Source organism: Mustela erminea, chromosome 7 (assembly GCF_009829155.1).
Source record: "Mustela erminea isolate mMusErm1 chromosome 7, mMusErm1.Pri, whole genome shotgun sequence".
In the NCBI taxonomy this organism is placed as follows: Eukaryota; Metazoa; Chordata; class Mammalia; order Carnivora; family Mustelidae; genus Mustela; species Mustela erminea.
Genome location: NC_045620.1, coordinates 44,512,900 through 44,530,945, shown reverse-complemented (window position 1 = coordinate 44,530,945; position 18,046 = coordinate 44,512,900). Strand labels below are relative to the sequence as shown.

General features: G+C 38.8%; 1 protein-coding gene across 5 annotated transcripts in view; it reads right to left on the bottom strand.

The window, feature by feature from the left end:
• Window positions 1–18,046, bottom strand: part of CFAP61 (cilia and flagella associated protein 61) — a 285,821-nt gene that overhangs the window by 158,444 nt on the left and 109,331 nt on the right. For all 5 annotated transcript variants that reach the window (XM_032351542.1, XM_032351539.1, XM_032351538.1 and 2 more), the window contains one exon: window positions 2,607–2,733. In XM_032351542.1, coding sequence (XP_032207433.1) covers window positions 2,607–2,733 — 127 coding nt within the window. The remainder of the gene's footprint in view (window positions 1–2,606; window positions 2,734–18,046) is intronic.

Here is an 18,046-nt window from a genome sequence, read left to right as displayed (position 1 = left end):
AAATGGTGTTCTATGAGAGCAGTGGCTGGTTCAACATGAAGATCAAGCAATTGCAGAAATGATTTTTTGGGAACAACCAACAACTTCAGTCTACAGCAGAAGAGCTTTATGTACATTTCTCATTTTGCTACAACAGAATACTGAAAATACACGTGTCTAAGGATTGAAGTTTAATAAAGTTAATAATTTTTACTTCTTTGAATGAAACTGGCTTTTCCTTTTTTTTAAAATTGAAATTTATATGGAGATAGCTGTAGACTCATAAGCAATTATAAGAAATAATACAGAGAAATTCCTCATACACATTGCCCAGTATCCCGTCACAGTAATGTTCTGCAAAACTTTAGTATGATAGGACAAGCAGGGAATGCATACTGATGTGATTATGTGTATGTCAGTCAAGTTCTACCTAATTTTATCCTCTGTAGAGGTTCATGTATCTACTACCACAGTCAAGAGACTGAATGGTTCCAACACAAAGATCCCTTGGGGTTGCCCTACAATAACCACATCCATCTACTCCCTGCCCTCCTCTCATCCTTAAACCCTGGCAACAATCTCTTCCCCATTTCTAAAACTGTGTTATTTCAAAAATGTGAAGTAAGCAGGATTACACAGTATTTAACCTTTAGGGTTTAGCTTTCCCTCCGCCCCCTCAAATCAGCACAATTCTCTGTAGATACATCCAAGTTGATACACGCATCAACAATTCATTCCTTTGTACTGTTAACTGTTACTCCATGGCATGAATGTGTCACAGTTTACCCATGCACCTGTTGAAGGACATCTGGGCCAATTCTGACTGCTTATGAACATTCGTGTATGTGTCTTCATTTGTCTGGGATAAATGGCCTGAAGTGCAATTACTAGGTCATATGATTGTTGCATTGAGGTTTTTGAAGAAATAGCCAAAACGTCTTCCAGAGCAATGATATCATTTTATAGTCCTACTGGCAACATACAGATTATCCTATTTCCCTGCATTCCCCCTCCTAGCATATAGTGGTGCCACTCTTTGTATTTTAGCCAGTCTGTTGATGTGCAATGCTATCTTTACTAGCTAGGCTCTCTTTCCCTCTTGTTGCCAGGAGTGACTGGCAATGAAGAAACCAATGAAATCTGGTGCCCACAGCCTTGATTCACACTAAGGCTCTCAAGATTCTGCCCACATTGTGTTTGCACCATCAGTGTGAATATCAATACAGTGGAAAAGGAAAATAGTTTCTTACTCTTATGATGGAAATGGGTTTTACTTCACAGACACACCTGAAAATTTATGTCTCAAAGACCCTTTTGACTCCTTAAACCACACTTTGTGAATCAGGGTGATACGTCACACTGCACTGGCAGGTCAGGAGGAAAGGAGCAAAAAAATCAAAAACACTAAAAGATCAAGACAAATCAAAACAAAAAAAACATGTGCTGAAGAAAAGTTTTATTTTAATTTGATGTCTTGATAAATAGCAACTATTTCACTGGGTTTAGGTATTTGGTGTCTCCCTCTTGATGACTTTAAAATTTAACTAAAGTGCTTATTCAAAAGAGCCACTAACTGGAAACTCCCTCAAATGACAGTAGAAAGAAGAAATAAATTCTGTTATCTTCATGCAATGAAATACTTTACAGCACAATATGGGCGAATCTCACAAACGTAGTGCTGAGCCAAAAAAGCCTGATATCAGAAAACATACTATGTGATCACTTTTAATAAAGTTCAAAACCAGGCATAACCAATTTATGATCTTGGAAGTCAAGGTGGTATTAACCTGAGGAGAAAGGAACTGAACGGGAGCATGGGGGGGGACTTCAGCAGGCTGCAGTTAGAAACAGGTGCTCATTGATTACACGGTATATTCAAATTGTGAAATATATCAAGCTGTTTATTGGTTATAGTTCAATAAAACTTCAAAAAAGTAACCAAGCATTTCTCTAACTACGTGCACTGTTCCATGGGTTAAGTTAACTGTCATGGTCCTTAAGAAAGCGGTATTAACATTAGGACCACTGTGAGATTGTCCTTTGCCAGGGTAAATGTATAGTATAGTTACTATCCTAGAAAGAGAATGCAACACTTGTCATACACGTGTTTGACAGCCCATCCATTACCTGAGAATGTAGGCAGCTGAACAAAGAAGTCTAGCCAGAATCATCACCCAGTAAGGTCAAATGGGGTCCCACTGTCCTAAGTCTGATATCCAGGGCTGCTAGGTGAGCACCAGGCACCCACAGATTCTTGAGCTACCATTCCCTAACCTCAGTCAGATCTGCCTATTCTAAGCCCTGAGATCTATCCTGTTTCAGGATACTTGTCCGGACCAAGTCCAGGTTTTCCATGCCTGTGATAAGGGTTTAGAATATCTGATCAGCACCCCACCTTGGGGCCACCAGTGAAAAGAACACCCTCACATCCTTAAACCCCAGTCTTCTCAGTTCTTCTTTTCTTGTTCCCATCTTCCAACTTCACCTCTGCCTACTTCCCACCACCGTACAATTCTCCAACTATCCCCGACTGAGATTGAAGGAAACTTCAAGGCTGAACCTATGTGGGTCATAATGGTCCATATTACAAGGAAAAGGAAGGCAATCTGGTCATAGCAGGTACTTACATGGTCTTTGCGAGCCTCATTGTATTGCTTTAAATCCTCCAATATACTCTTTTTCAGCATGAGCGTGCTAACAAGATTTTCAACACCAGGAGTATCCAACAAAGTGGCTAATCTTATTTTAATAGACCTGGAGGAGGAGAGATATGTTTTTTAGGTTAAAGTACTAAAATATGTATTCATATTTTATGAATATGAATATTCATTCATATTGAATGAAGACAAAATTATAAAATATCACATATACATTAAATAATATCTAGTATATCTATCTATATATATCCTTAGGGTTTGATTGATTATAGAAGTAACTTATTTCATTTTAAAAAATCAGTAAAACACATGCAAAATAGTATAGAGACTATGGTAAAAATCACTGATATTTTCATTAACCAGAGACAATACAAAGTTATATTCTAAATGCATTTAATTTGAAATGTGCAAAAAGATGGGGTGTCTAAGATGGAGACATAGAAAGATCCTAAACTCCTCTCCTCCCATAGACACACCAAATGTAGAGCTACATATGGAATAATTTCCTCTGAAAAAGACCTCAAAATGAGCTGAATGTCTCCTTCACAACAAGCAATAGGGGCCACATCAAAATGGTAGGACAGGCAGAGACGCAGTCTTACCAAAAGCCTCACCCTGGAACAGTGACCCACGATTGGGAGAGATCTCACAAATATGGAGCTTCTCCTTGAGGAGTGAGGGGTTAGTGCCCCACCGCAGATACCCCAATTCTTGGGACCTGTTCCAAAGAGATGAGCCCCCAAATCTCCTGTCTTTGAAAACCACTGGGGCTTATACCCATAGAGACCTGAAGGGCTGAAGGGACCTAAAGATATTGCTCTGGAAGGGGTCACATGTAGACTCACTCACCCTGGGGCCCAGTGTAAAAGCAGCAGTTTCAAAACTACCTACATCATATGTGAAGGAGATTCATTTGCTAATCTTAAACCATCTCCTGGAGGGGAAAGGAGCCTGTTGGAACTCCTTCCAGAGACAAAGGCCTGGGAGGTGTCATTTTTGTGCTCCCTATTTCCTTTGTTAGTACCAGGAGGCACACACAGTCCCTGCACTCTTCCACTGCCCCACTAAAACCAGCAGGCACATGCGGCCCTGTGCTCCCCTGCTGCGCACTAAAGCCAGCAGGCACACCCCAGCCCTGCACTTTCCTGCTGCCTTGCTAAAACTTTCAGGCATGTGCAGATGACACGGGATGCTCTCCTTGATCACATGGCTCTGGTAGCCAGGGAGGCTTCTGTTCTTGGGTCCCATGGAACTGTAACAATCATGGAGCTGGTTCTTGGCAGGTTACAACCCCCAAGGGCATGGCACAGACAGTGACCTGAAACACACCCCATTCTTTCTGTGGAAAAGGCCTATGTACTTGTCCTGGAGCTCCAGCCTGAGGGGCAGGCCTCAGACTCACCACACATCTAGCAGCTATGGAGTATTCTCAGAGAAAGTAGGCCAAGGGATGCCAGCTTTGTGCTCTCCCTCAGCCTTGTTATAGCTTGCCCGTAATTCCCAGAAAAGAGCTTACACACTCATTTGAAGCCCCAAATTTTATAAATGTCACCCAAGAGACATTTCCAAACTACCTCGTCTGAAGGCCAGCAGGATTTATGACTGCAGTTGCACAGAACTGCATCTATTTGCATACCCTGAAAGCTACTGCTTGTGGGTCTACTTGAGAGTCTGGCTTCCAAACAGCCTGAAAGTCGGCAATGAATGAAGTCTCCCTTTGGAACACTGACAGGTTTTTTGTACACTCTCAACAACTGGACATATCAAGAATAAATCAGGCTGCTTAGACAATCACAAAGGGTTGAGAGACAACCAAGACCTAGGGCAAGGTTAAAAAATATGTTCCCTACACAAGGTCACTCCTTTAAGATTGGGAAAGTTAGCTGTTTTGCCTAAAACACAGAAACAAATACAGACAGAGTTAAGCAAAATAAGTAAACAGGAATATGTTTCAAATGAAAGAACAAGACAAAACCTCAGAAAAACTCTTAATAAAATGAAGATGAGTAACTTACCTGATTAAGAGTTCAAAGTGATGGTCATAAAGATGCTCACCAAACTTGGGAGAAGTAGGAATGACCACAGTGAGAACTTCAACAGAGATAGGCAATATTAGAAAGTACCAAACAGAAGTCACAGAACTGAAGAATACAATAACCGAACTGAAAAATATACAGAGGGGTTCACCAGCAGACTAGATGAAGCAGAAGAAAGAATCAGTGATGTGGAAGACGGGCAGTGGGACTCACCCACACAGAGCAGTGAAGAGAAAAAGAAATGTAAAAAGTGAAGATAGCTTAAGGGATCTCTGGGACATCAAACAGAATAAAATTCACACTATAGGAGTCCCAGAAGAAACAAGAAAGGGAACAGGGCAAAAAAACTCATTTGAAGAAACAATGGCTGAGAACTTTCCTAACCTGGGGAAGGAAACAGATATCCAAATCCAGAAAGCACAGATTGTTCCAAATTAGATAAACTCAAAAATATGCATATGCATTTAGAACACCAAAAGTTGAAGAAAAAGAGAGAATCTTAAAACAGCAAGAGAAAAACAACTGGCTTCCAATCAACCTGAAAGTCGGCAATGAATGAATTCTCCTTTTGGAACACTCTCAACAACCGGAACATATCAAGGATAAATAAAAAGGGAGAAACCTTAAAATGATCAGTAGATTTTTCAGTAGAATCTTTACAGGCCAGAAGAGAGTGACAGGATACATGGAAAGTGCTGAAAGGAACACACTTCCAACCAAGAAACCTCTGGCCACCAAGACTATCACTCAGAATTGAGAGATGAAGAATTTCCCAGACAAGCAAAAGCTAAAGGAGTTCATCATCATGAAATTGGCCTTACAAGAAATATAATAAAGTGTACTAATTAGCAACAAAAAAATATATGGAAGTAAAAACTCAATGGTAAAGGTAAACATATAGTAAAGGTAGTGGATTATACTTATAAAGCTAGGATGAAGGTTAAAAAACAAAGGTAGCAAAAATAGATGTAACTTCAATGAATAGTTAAGGGATACACAACATAAGATGTAACATATGATATCAAAAACACAAAACATGGGGGTGGAGGGAGTAAAAATCTAGACCTTTAGAATATATTCAAGATAAGCTGTTATGAACTTAAAATAGACTATTTTATATCATATATATATAGTGCTCCTTCCTTTCAGCTTAATGGAGTCCCTTTACATCTTGCCTATAAAAGACTCACTTCAAAAGTAAGGACATACACAGACTGAAATTGAAGGCATCGAAAAGATTTTCTATGCAAATAGAAACAAACAAACAAACAAAAGCTGGGGTTTTATCAGGCAAAGCTGTAGGTATATCAGACAAAACAGGCTTTAAAACAAAGACTGTAACAAACGACAAAGAAGTGCATTAAATAATGATAAAGGGGTCAATCTAACAAGAGAATATAACATTTGTAAATATTTATGCACTTAACACAGAAGCACATAAGTGCGAGAAATTTATAGGTATACAATAATAGCAGGGGACTTTAATATTCCACTACATTAGTGGATAGATCATCCAGACAGAAAATAAAAAAGGAAACATCAGCATTAAATGACTTACTAGACCAGATGGACTTAATGTAAAGATATACAAAACATTCCATCCAAAACCAAAAGAATGCACGTTCTTCTCAACTGCACACAGAACATTCTCCAGGACAGATCATATTTGTGGCTAGGCCACAAAACAAATTTAAATAAATTTAAGAAGACTGAAATCATATCAAACATCTTTCCAACTACAATGGTATAAAACAAGAAAGTTATTACAAGAAAACTGGAAAAATCATTAATACATGGAGATTAAACAACATGCTACTGAACAACCAATGAATCAACAAAGGACCAAAACCAAACCAAAAAATACCTTGAGACAAATGAACATGAAGATAAACCATACTGAAATCTATGGGATGCAGCAAAAGCAATTCTAACAGGATGTTCATAGTGATAAAGGTCTAACTCAAGAAACAAAAAGAATCTCGAGTAAACAATCTAATTTACACCTAAAGAAACTATAAGAAAAATGAAGCCCAAAGTTAATAGAATAAAGCACATATCAGAAAGATATCTTTTGTTCTGATCAGAAAGACCAGAACAACTCTTAATCTCAGAAAACAAACTGAGGTTTGCTGGGGGGAGGGGGGTTCGGAGAGGGGGGGAGGGGTTATGGACATTGGAGAAGGTATGTGCTATGGTGAGTGCTGTGAAGTGTGTAAACCTGGTGATTCACAGACCTGTACCCCTGGGGATAAAAATATATTATATGTTTATAAAAAATAAAAAATTAAAAAAAAAGAAAGACCAGAACAAAAATAAATGATTTAGAGACTAAAAAGGCAATAGAAAATGTCAATGAAACTAAGAGATGGTTCTTTGAAGAGAAAAACAAAACTGAAAACCTTTAGCTAGACTCACCAGGGAAAGAGAGAGCTCAAATAAAATCAGAAATGCAAGAAGAGAAGTTACAGCTGATACTGCAGAGATACAAAGAATCATAAGGGATTACTATAAATAATTACAGGCCAATAAATTGAATAACGTACCAGAACTAGAAACATATACTCCTCTAAGACCAGATCGTGAAGAAATAGAAAAAAGAAAAAAGAAAAAAAAAAAAAACTCCCAACAAAAAAGGCCAAGGACTAGACAGCTTCACTGGTGAATTCTACCAAATATACAAAGAAAATGTAATACCAATCCTCACAAAGTGAAGGAAACAATCAATAAAACTAAAAGGCAGCCTATAGAATGGAGAAGATATTTGCAAATGACATATCTGATAAAGGGTTAGTATCCAAAACCTATAAAGAACTTATCAAACTCAACATCCAAAATACCCCAAATAATCCTGTTAAGAAATGGGCGGAAGACATGAATAAACATTTTTCCAAAGAAGAAATCCAGATGCCCAACAGACACATGAAAAGATGCTCAACATCACTCATCACCAGGGAAATATAAATCAAAACCACAATGATATACCATTTCACACCAGTCAGAATGGCTAAAATTAACAACACAAGAAACAACAAGTGTTGGAGAAGACATGGAAAAAGAGGAATCCTCTTATATTGTTGGTGAGAATGCAGCCATTTTTGAAAAATAGTATGGAATTTCCTTAAAAAATTAAAAATAAAACTACCCTATGATCCAGGAATTGTACTACTAGGTATTTACCCAAAGGACACAAAAATATGGATTCAAAGGGCACAAGCACACTGATATTTATAGCAGCATTATCAACAATTGTAGAAAGATCCCAAATGTCCATTGACTGATGAATGGATAAAGAACATGTGAAATGAATACACACACACACACACACACAATGGAATATTACTGATAAGAATGAAATCTTGCTATTAGAATGATATGGATGGAGCTAGAGTATATTATGTTACGTGAAATAAGTCAGTCAGAGAAAGACAAATGCCATATGATTTCATTCATGTAGAATTTAAGAAACAAAACAGATGAACATAGGGGAAAGGAAAAAAAAGAGGGGGAAACAAACCATAAGGGACTCTTATCTATAGAGAACAAACTGAGGGTTGTGGAGGGGATTTTTTTGGTTAATTCTTGTGTGTGTTATAAGGTAGTGGTCCATTTTCATTCTTTTGCATGTGGCTCTCCAGTTTTCCCAAAACCATTAAGACACAGAGAGAGAGAGAGTGCACACTGTATATTCTTTACCCATTGTATAGTCTTGCCTCCTTTGTCATATATTAACTGATCATGTAAGCATGGGTTTATTTCTGGGCTCTCTATTCTGTTCCATTGATCTGAGTTCGTTTTATGCCAATACTATACTTATATGAATACTGTAGCTTTGTCATATAGTTTGAAACCAGAGAGATGCTTCTAGCTTTGTTCTTTGTCAAGATTACTTTGGCTATTTGGGGTCTCCTGCAGTTTCATACAAATTTTAGGAATATTTGTTCTATTTCTAGGAAAATGCCATTGGAATATTGATAAGGATTGCATTGAATCTGTAGGTTGCTTTGGATAATACGTTTATTTGAACAATATTGATTCTTCTAACCCGTGAGCATGGAAAATCTTCCCATTTATTTTTTACTTCAATTTCTTTCATCGATGTATTATAATTTTCAGTGTGCTGGTCTTTCACCTCCTTGGTTAAATTTATTCTTAAGTATTTTATTCTTTTGATGCAATTGTAAGTGGGATGTTTTCTTAATTTTTCTTTCTGGTAGTTCATTATTAACGTATAGAAATGCAATAGATTTTTCAGAGAAAGACAACTATCATATGATCTCCCTGATATGAGGAAGTGGTGATGCAACATGGGGGCTTAAGTGGGTAGGAGAAGAATAAATGAAACAAGATGGGATTGGGAGGGAGACAAACCATAAGTGACTCTTAATCTCACAAAACAAACTGAGGGTTGCTGGGGGGAGGGGGTTTGGGAGAAGGGGGTGGGATTATGGACATTGGGGAGGGTATGTGCTTTGGTGAGTGCTGTGAAGTGTGTAAACCTGGTGATTCACAGACCTGTACCCCTGGGGATAAAAACATATGTTTATAAAAAATAAAAAATTAAAATGTATTAAAAAAAAAAGAAATGCAATAGATTTTTGTGTATTGATTTTGTATCATGCAACTTTATGGAGTTTGTTTGTTAGTTCTAAGAGTTTTTGTTGGAGTCTTTTAAACTGTCTGTCAAATAGTGACAGATTCACTTCTTTCTTTCCAGTTTGGATGTCCTTTATTTCTTCTTCTTGCCTAATTACTCTGGCTAGGACTTCCAGCACTATAGTTAATAAAAATGGTGAGTGTAGGCATTCTTGCCTTGTTCCTGATCTTGGAGGACAGTTTTTCACCATTGAGTATGATCTTAGCTGTGGGCTTGCCATATCTAGCCTTTATTATGTTGAGATACATTCCCTCTGCCCACTTTGTTGAAAGTTTTTATCATGAATGGATGTTGAATTTTGTAATATGCTTTTCTGCATCTATTGAACTGATTGTATGATTTTTATCCTTCATTTTGAATACAGAAGCAAAGGCAAGAAATGCAAAAATAAACAAGTGGGAATAGAACAAATTAAAAAGTTTTTACAGAGCAAAGGAAACCACCAACAAAATGACAGACAACCTACTGAAGGGAGAAAATATTTTCAAATCATGAATCTGATAAAGGGTTTATATTCAAAATATATAAAGAACTCATGCCACTCAATAGCAAAAAAACCCAAACTGCTTTAAAAATGGACAGATGATCTGAATAGACATTTTTCCAAAGAAGACAGACAGATGACCGACAGACACAGCAAATCAAAACCACAGTGAGATATCACTTCACTCTTGTTAGAAGGGTGATTATTTTTAAAAAATAAAAAATAAAAAGAGAGGGGCACCTGGTGACTCAGTCAGTTAAGCAGTTGCCTTTGGTTCTCAAGGTTCTAGGATCAAGCCCTGCATCGGGTTTCCTACTCAGCAGGAGTCTGCTTCTCCCTTTCCCTCTGCTCCTCCTCCTGCTTGTGCTCTGCCTCTCTCTCTCTCTCTCTCAAATAAATAAATTTTTAAAATCTTAAAAAAGAAAGAAATAACAAGTGTTGACAAGGTTGTATAGAAAAGAGATCCCTCATAAACTACTGGTGGGAATACAAATTGATGCAGTCACTATGGAAAAGTGTGAAGTTTCCTCAAAAAATAAAAAATAGAACTACATATAATAACAACTCCATGTCTGGATATTTATCCAAAGAAAATTAAAACATAAATTCAAAAAGATAAATGCACCCCATGTTCACTGCAGCATTATTTACCATACTCAAGATATGGAAAAAATATCCATCAGTGGATGGATGGATATAGAAGATATGGCACATCTTTACAATAGAATACTAGTTAGCCATATAAAAGAATGTAATCTTGCCACTTATAACAATATGGATGGATCTTGAGGGTATTATGTTAAGGGAAATAAGTCAGGCAGGGAGAGACAAATATTGTATGGTTTCACTCATATGGGGAATCTAAAAACCAAAACAAAGAAACAAAACAAAACTCACACAGAGAACTAAATATGGTTGCCAGAGGGGAGGGGATTCAGAATTGGTAAAATGGGTGAAGGGTATCAAGAGGCACAAACTTCCAGTTACAAAATAACAAAGTCATGGGCATGTAATGTCAGCATTTTGACTATAGTCAACAATATTGTACTGCATATTTAAAAGCTTCCCAGAGAGTAAGTCTTAAATGTTCTCATCGCAAGAAAAAAAGTGTAATTCTGCATGGGGATGGGTGGTAACTAGACTTTACTGTGGTGATCATTTCACAGTGCATGCAAATACCGAACCATTCTGCGGTACACTTGAGACTAAGATGATGTTACATCAATCACACCTCAATAAAAAAGGATGCTAGACATAAAAATCACAAGTAAATAGTTCAGCATCATGCTTTATTTCATATTTACTTCATATATAAAGCCAAATTCTTCCCCCAAAAGTTTAAGGTATGTTAAGAAGTTAAGGAATTACGGGGTGCTCAGATTCTAAGAAATTATTGGGTGGCTCAGTCGGTTAAGCATCTGCCTTCAGCTCAGGTCATGATCCCAGGGTCCTGGGATCAAACCCCATATTGGGCTCCCTGCCCAGTGGGGAGGCTGCTTTCCCCTTTCCCACTCCTCCTGCTTGTGCTGGCTTGCTCTCTCTCTCACATAAATACAGAAAATCTTCAGAAAAAAAAAAAGTATAGAAATTACATTGAACCTAGGCTGGCTTCACAAGTCTTAAAATTCTTATTAATTTAATCTTTGATTTTGTGTTTTTACATGCAGTCAAGTAAGAAAATAGAGCACGTCCAGGAGTTTAGAGCCACAGCTCATGCAGGGCACCTACTTCCCACCATCACTCCATAGGTTCACTCCCACATGTTTCCTGCTGCTGGTACCTTGGCCCCATGGGACCTCCCTATCCCTTCCTCAAGACTTCTGCGGCCCCCTGCCAGAGGGGAAAACTGGTTGCATTGGTTGGGGGAGGCCGATGATCAGCTATTATGTTCTCCCTTCATGAGGTCCTGGACATGGGCTTGGGAAAGGTCAAGGACCACATACATGCCCCACAGAGTCTCTAGTCAGAGCAAACTAGTGGCCAGCCTCACCCAGGGCAGGCAATACCATGTGGTGTTCAGCTGGCAACTCAGTGTGCATCTCTCGCCTACTCCCAACCCCAGTTGTGCATCCCGTGCAGAGGTTGCAAGCCATTAGAGAATGCCTATTTGCCTCAGATTAGAGTGGTAAGCCCATGGGAAGATGACTTCTCCATTTTGTGCTAGCGTCCTACATTGCCTATTACGTAGCTGGCCTTGCACTGAACACTCCCAGTCATTAGGGTGTTATTACTAAATAGGAGAGTGTTCTTCCTCCTATCATTGGTAAAGTGATAGTCTAACGTACTTAGCCTTCAATTATAGTGAATATTTTATACTTACATTTTAATGCATGCTTCCATACTATGAACAAAGTATCATATTTGCAAAGAACAATCTACATCTACAATTAACTGGTATAAAGATGATCAATTAACATCACCTTAGTAATATAAATACTATGAGCAATTTTCAAGTGAAGGGTAAGCACTCTGCTCTGATATGGCCACTTATGCCAAGATCTAATCCAGAAGGATTAAATATCTAAATGTAAAAACAAAGACCACAAAAACACTAGGGAAAATACCCAAGGAAATTAAGAACATATGTCCACACAAAACCTATACCTGACTGTTCATAACAGCATTATTCACAATCACCCCAGAGGTGGAAAGGACCCAAATGTCTTTCAACTTCTGAATGGATAAACAAAATGTGGTCTATCCATAGTGGAAGTAAAATTCAGTCACAGAAAGAAGCAAAGTACTAACACAGGCCACAACATGGATGAACCTTGAAAACATCACGCTAAGTGAAAGAAGCCACATCTCAAAGGTCATATATCATATAATTCCACTTACACAAAATGTCCAGAATAGGCAAATTTATAGAGATAGGAAGTAGATTTGCTACCACCAGAGTCTGAGGGGAGAGGCTAAGAGTGACTGCTAATGAGTACTGGGTATCCTTTGGGATGATGACAATGTTTTGGAACCAGATATATATCTCTGAAAGGAATGAATTATGCAGCTTGCATGCAGACTGGCCACAGAGTTTTCCCCATGCTTCTGTGGATGATCAGTGCTACAACAGAGGTACTGAGAGTATTGTGAAACCAGAAGGGTGAATGAGCATATGACATTTTTTCCATGTCTCTATCATGTTCTCTGCTTTGTGGGATGTGGCATCTTCGATCCGGCAAGGCTCAAAGCTAGGACCACATCATGGTCCACTCTAAAAGACTAGGGCTTTCCCTAGCTTTCAGCAGTTCTCAATAACATTCGTTGGATTGTGAGGCTGGTTGCCTGCCAATGATCATGAAAACATGGACATAATTCCTCCAGTTTGTCTATGAAAATGTACTGTTGATCAGAGGACATAACCATTTTGTGTTGCACTATGAGGCTCTCATCTCTGTTATTTATGTTTGCCAAAGAGGAACAGCTCACAGTCTTCATGTGTCCCAAGACTTTCATGGGGAGGAAATGTGTCTGTGCACTCTCTGAAGCTACGTGGTCCAATATGGCAGCCGCAAGCTGCACGTGGCTGCTGAGCCACTGACAGGTGGCATCTCCGAATTGCAACATGCTGTATGTGTAACATATCCACTGAATTCTGAAGACTTGGTACAAAAAAAAAGAATATAAAGTATCTCACTGATACTTTTTATAGCAATAATGTGTTGAAACAAAAATATTTTGGCTATTAGGGGCTAAATAGTAAGTATTACATTTAATTGTACCTGTTTTTAAATTTTTAATTAATAGAGCTATCAGAACATTTAAAATTATATATGTGGCTCACCCTGTATTTCTATTGGACAAGGCTGCTCTCTGTTGCATAGTGTTTGACTCTGAGAGCAATTTTTCCATTGTTTCTTGCTTGGTTTAAAAAACCAAATGTAGGGGCACCTGGGTGGCTCAGTCGTTAAGTGTCTGCTTTCGGCTTAGGTCATGATCGAGCCCCGCATCAGGATCCCTGCTCCACAGGAAGCCTGCTTCTCCCTCTCCCACTCCCCCTGCTTGTGTTCCCTCTCTTGCTGTGTCTCTCTCTGTCAAATAAATAAATAAAGTCTTAAAAAAAAAAAAGCCAAATGTAGGTTTATTCCACAGATGACCTACTCATCACCCGGGACTTTGAGGCAAATGGCCAGTGTGGATATGATTGTTTACACATCAGGTGCTCGGGATGGCAGCCTGTTTGTTCTGCCTTTACCTGGAATGAGAGGATGAGGACCTGTGGCCAGCAGACAGAAAATACAAATGTGGTAATAGTCACACAGCCTAATTGCTTTATACTGTAATTGACAGGAGCATCCAGAAAAAGTAAAAAAATGAATGTGCATAAGACCCAGATTCTCAATTAAAATGTATTCCTTAAAAATCAATTATTAAAGTAGATTTATTGAGAATGGTTCATTCAGTTATCAAAAATATTGATTAAATGGCTGCTGAATGCCTTGTGTGTTCTGGGTGTTGGGGATCCATCAGGCAACAAGACAGGCCACAATTCCTGCTCTTGTAGAGCTGAGTTTCTGTTGGTTCCAGAACCATCTTCCGAGAAATCTGAAATTCTTCTAAGTTTTAAATGATAGGTTAGAAATGGACCAGGAGGGGCGCCTGGGTGGCTCAGTGGATTAAAGCCTCTGCCTTCGGCTCAGGTCATGATCCCAGGGTCCTGGGATCGAGCCCCGCATCGGGCTCTCTGCTCTGCAGGGAGCCTGCTTCCTCCCCCACCCCCTGCCTGTCTCTCTACCTACTTGTGATTTCTCTCTCTGTCAAATAAATAAAATCTTAAAAAAAAAAAAAAAGAAATGCAACTAATTAAAAAAAAAAAAAAAAAAAAGAAATGGACCAGGAGTTATGGAGAACTCAGCCTGTGTTTCAGTTACAGAAAACACTTTGAAAAATAAGACAACTTCAAAACAAAGTTATAAGGACACTTAGTGTTTTATTCTCAACATGTGTGATCCTTAATTAAAATAAAGTCATCTTAAAATATATATGGATGTCATACAGACACACACCCTAAAGGGGGACTGTATTTATTGTTGAATTATCGATCAGCTATCTTTGTTTCTTGCCATATTTTCATATAAATCTTAAGGTTAAGAAAATTCATTGAGGGTTTATAAAATGATACCAAGACCTTCTGCAGAATGAACTTTTAATGGGCTAAACAAATATCCAAGGAGACAAAGTCTATGTTGATGTTTACATGTCAGAATTAGGTTCAGTGGGACTGCAAAAAACAGTGGGTCCCCTGAACTATCTAAATGGGAGCCTACTTTCACCTCTTCACAAGTCTTGAACAGGAGTTTCTGATCTTCATTTTTTATCACCTATCTCCCTCTACTTGTTCTGCACATCATCTTGCCCAACCTCCTCAGAAGTAAGCTTGTATTCAATAACCAGGATAGTTTATTCTTTTGCCAAGTTTCAAGCCTGGTTCTAAAGCCACCTTGAATCAGAGATAGATCAGCTTGGTTTCTCCTTATCTATTCAAGTCGCTTCCTCCATCCAGTCTCCTGAGGGTTTCCTGCATGGGGTTATCTTTTTTCTTAACCCTTCCCCATAGGCATTCAAGCTCCCAAGTCACCACTCTCTTGCACTTTCCCTCTTTGATGTATATGAATGTCCAAACCCATGATTCCCTAGGAAATGTCACCTCTCTAAGAAGAAATGGTGAAGCCCCTGCCCACTGGTTCCTTCTTGGGTCTTCAAAGTTTGGCAGCCTTGGGCCTGCTTCCCAATAGTACTTAATCAGACTGTACACATAACAAAATAGAAACTCATATATAAAAGTTGAAGGAAAAGGATTAAACAGTTAATTTTTCAAACCCAAATTGAATGAATGGTTTTAGACACCTACAAGAATATGTATGCATGGATGGAGCCTTGCAAAATACAGGGCAAATTTATGATCCCAGTATATGAAACCAAAATGATAGAAGAAAAAGTAAATTGAGTCTTTCTGAAATCCAAAGGAGTAATCTATGTAATAGAAACATAAAACAACTTGACAGTCATCAATATTTCAGTTTAAACCAAGCAACCAACAAAACAAAATGATAACCATAAAATTAAGTTTTCTGTTACGTTCTGTTCAAGGAGGCTGATGAAAAGCACCAGGACTGATATCACTAAAACACTCTTAATCATACGTAGGCCCAAAATAGGTATAAGAGTGACAGTCTAGAAGAAATGACAACCAGGCACAACAGAGTCACCCACAGAAAAACATATAAAAGAAAAGCACTGAGGGGACAAATCATTTAAAAGCCAGCCACCTAGAGGCATTTTCATTTAGGAGCAAAGTTAACAATTAGTGGTATGATTTAATTTAGTAGTAAATACTTACGCATAGGAAATAATTTCTAGTACAATAAATAAGCTTGCAATATAATCCTCCAAATTAAAAGTGGCAAATTTCAGAAAACATGGTTTGAAAGAGCAGGAAGATGGAATGAGGAGCAAGTTCATCCAGATGTGTCCTCCATTCATGAATAAACAAGAAGAAAAAGAATGCATGAAAGCTAAGAATGGGCACGCCTGAGCAAAAGGAAAATGAATCATTTATACCACATTCTAACGTAATATTAAGTTTAGAAACATCCTAAAAATCACTATAGAAGGTAAAAAGTGCTAAAAATCATTTCGTGTATATACATTTATAAGGAAAGTTAACATAAATAGTATGTTTTCTTTCCAAAGTCAAAAGTGAAGTGACAGGGAGCCATGGCGTGGAATTTGTTGATGGAAGAGGTAAGCACCCCTAACAACTGAATGGATGATTTGTGCCAGGGCTCACCAGCATGGCCAGAGGACAGATGACAGACACAAATATAATTTCCCAAGGGAAGAAGAGTGAGATTGGGTGGGAGACCAGAACATGAGGTCATGAAATGTAAAGTCACCAAACTTAGAAAGCAAGAACAATCCATCCCAAATATCAAGAGAAGTGAAGCAAAAAATGGAAGAACACAACACATTCTAAAACCATGGCATAAAAAGAGTAGGTGTTGAGGACTTGTGCCCACGTGGTTGCCGCCTCACCGCCTTCCCCAAGAGGCCTCACCTCCATACCCCGAGCACAGCTCGTCTTCTTTCCCTCATCTGCTTATTCTGTACATTCCCCCTCATCACGTACACACTTTATTCCCTCTTACCTTTATTTATGTCTTTTTCCTCTAACTAGAATGCAGGCCCCATGAGGGCGAGGAGTTTTGTCTGTGTGGGTCCCTTCTGCTTGCCCGGCACCTGGAATGGGGGCTGGCACACGGCACAGCCAACATGAGGTACTAGATAAATGAAGGCGGCGCGCTGGGACCTCTGGGAAAGAAAGTCTTCGCCTGCAGCCAGCTCCCTCCCTCTCTGCAGCGGTGTCTACCGCCTGGAACAGCAGCAGTGACTCTGCCAGTGGGATGGAAGCCAGCTTCAGGCTGGAGCTGACACCAGGAAAAGCAGAAAGGAAAAAGGAAAAAAAGCAAACCCCAAAGATTCAAACCCTAAAGCCAGGCCTGTCTCCAGACATCCCAGCTATCTGAGCCAATAAAGGCCCTATGGCTGAAGCCATTTTGAGTTGGGTTTTCTTTCATTTCCAGCAGAAAGCATTCCCACTGATCATCTACGTTTTGAAATCTGAAAAAAAAAAAGGTTTTAGGAAAACTCAGGTTAAGGAGAAGGTGTGTATGAAAAGATAAGAATTAGAAAGAGATAAGAGAAACGAACATTACTTGGTGTAAGTAGACAAAAACCTCTAAGACCGTCATAGTTCACCTATTCTTGCAAGATCTAGCCCAGGGGTCTGTTTACACCATATGAAAAGGCCTTCATACCTCAACAGAACCAGGAATTACCAGATAACAAAAGCTTTAATGTTGATGTTCTAGAAAATCTATATTTGGAGAGGAACTAGAATACCTATCCTTCCTTACCAAAAGATACACAGGGATCCTCCACTTCATTTTTGTTAACAGAAAGAAATCTAAAGATCTTTGCTGTTTACAAAGAAAGCCGTCATCACACTAACGATGGTCTTTAAGGAAAGTGAAGTGGCAGTAACGTGAACTTCCAGAAAGCAGGAAATGCACTTCGTTTTCCTAATGGGGTTTTGGCATATGACATGTTCACAGGAACAATTTGCTTTTGGATCATGGGGGAAGCTGTAGTCCTTGAAAAGAGAAGCACCCCCAGCACTTCTCAACTTTTAATGTGCCTGAAAATCAAATGGAGAGCTTGCCAGCCATACAGAGTCCCA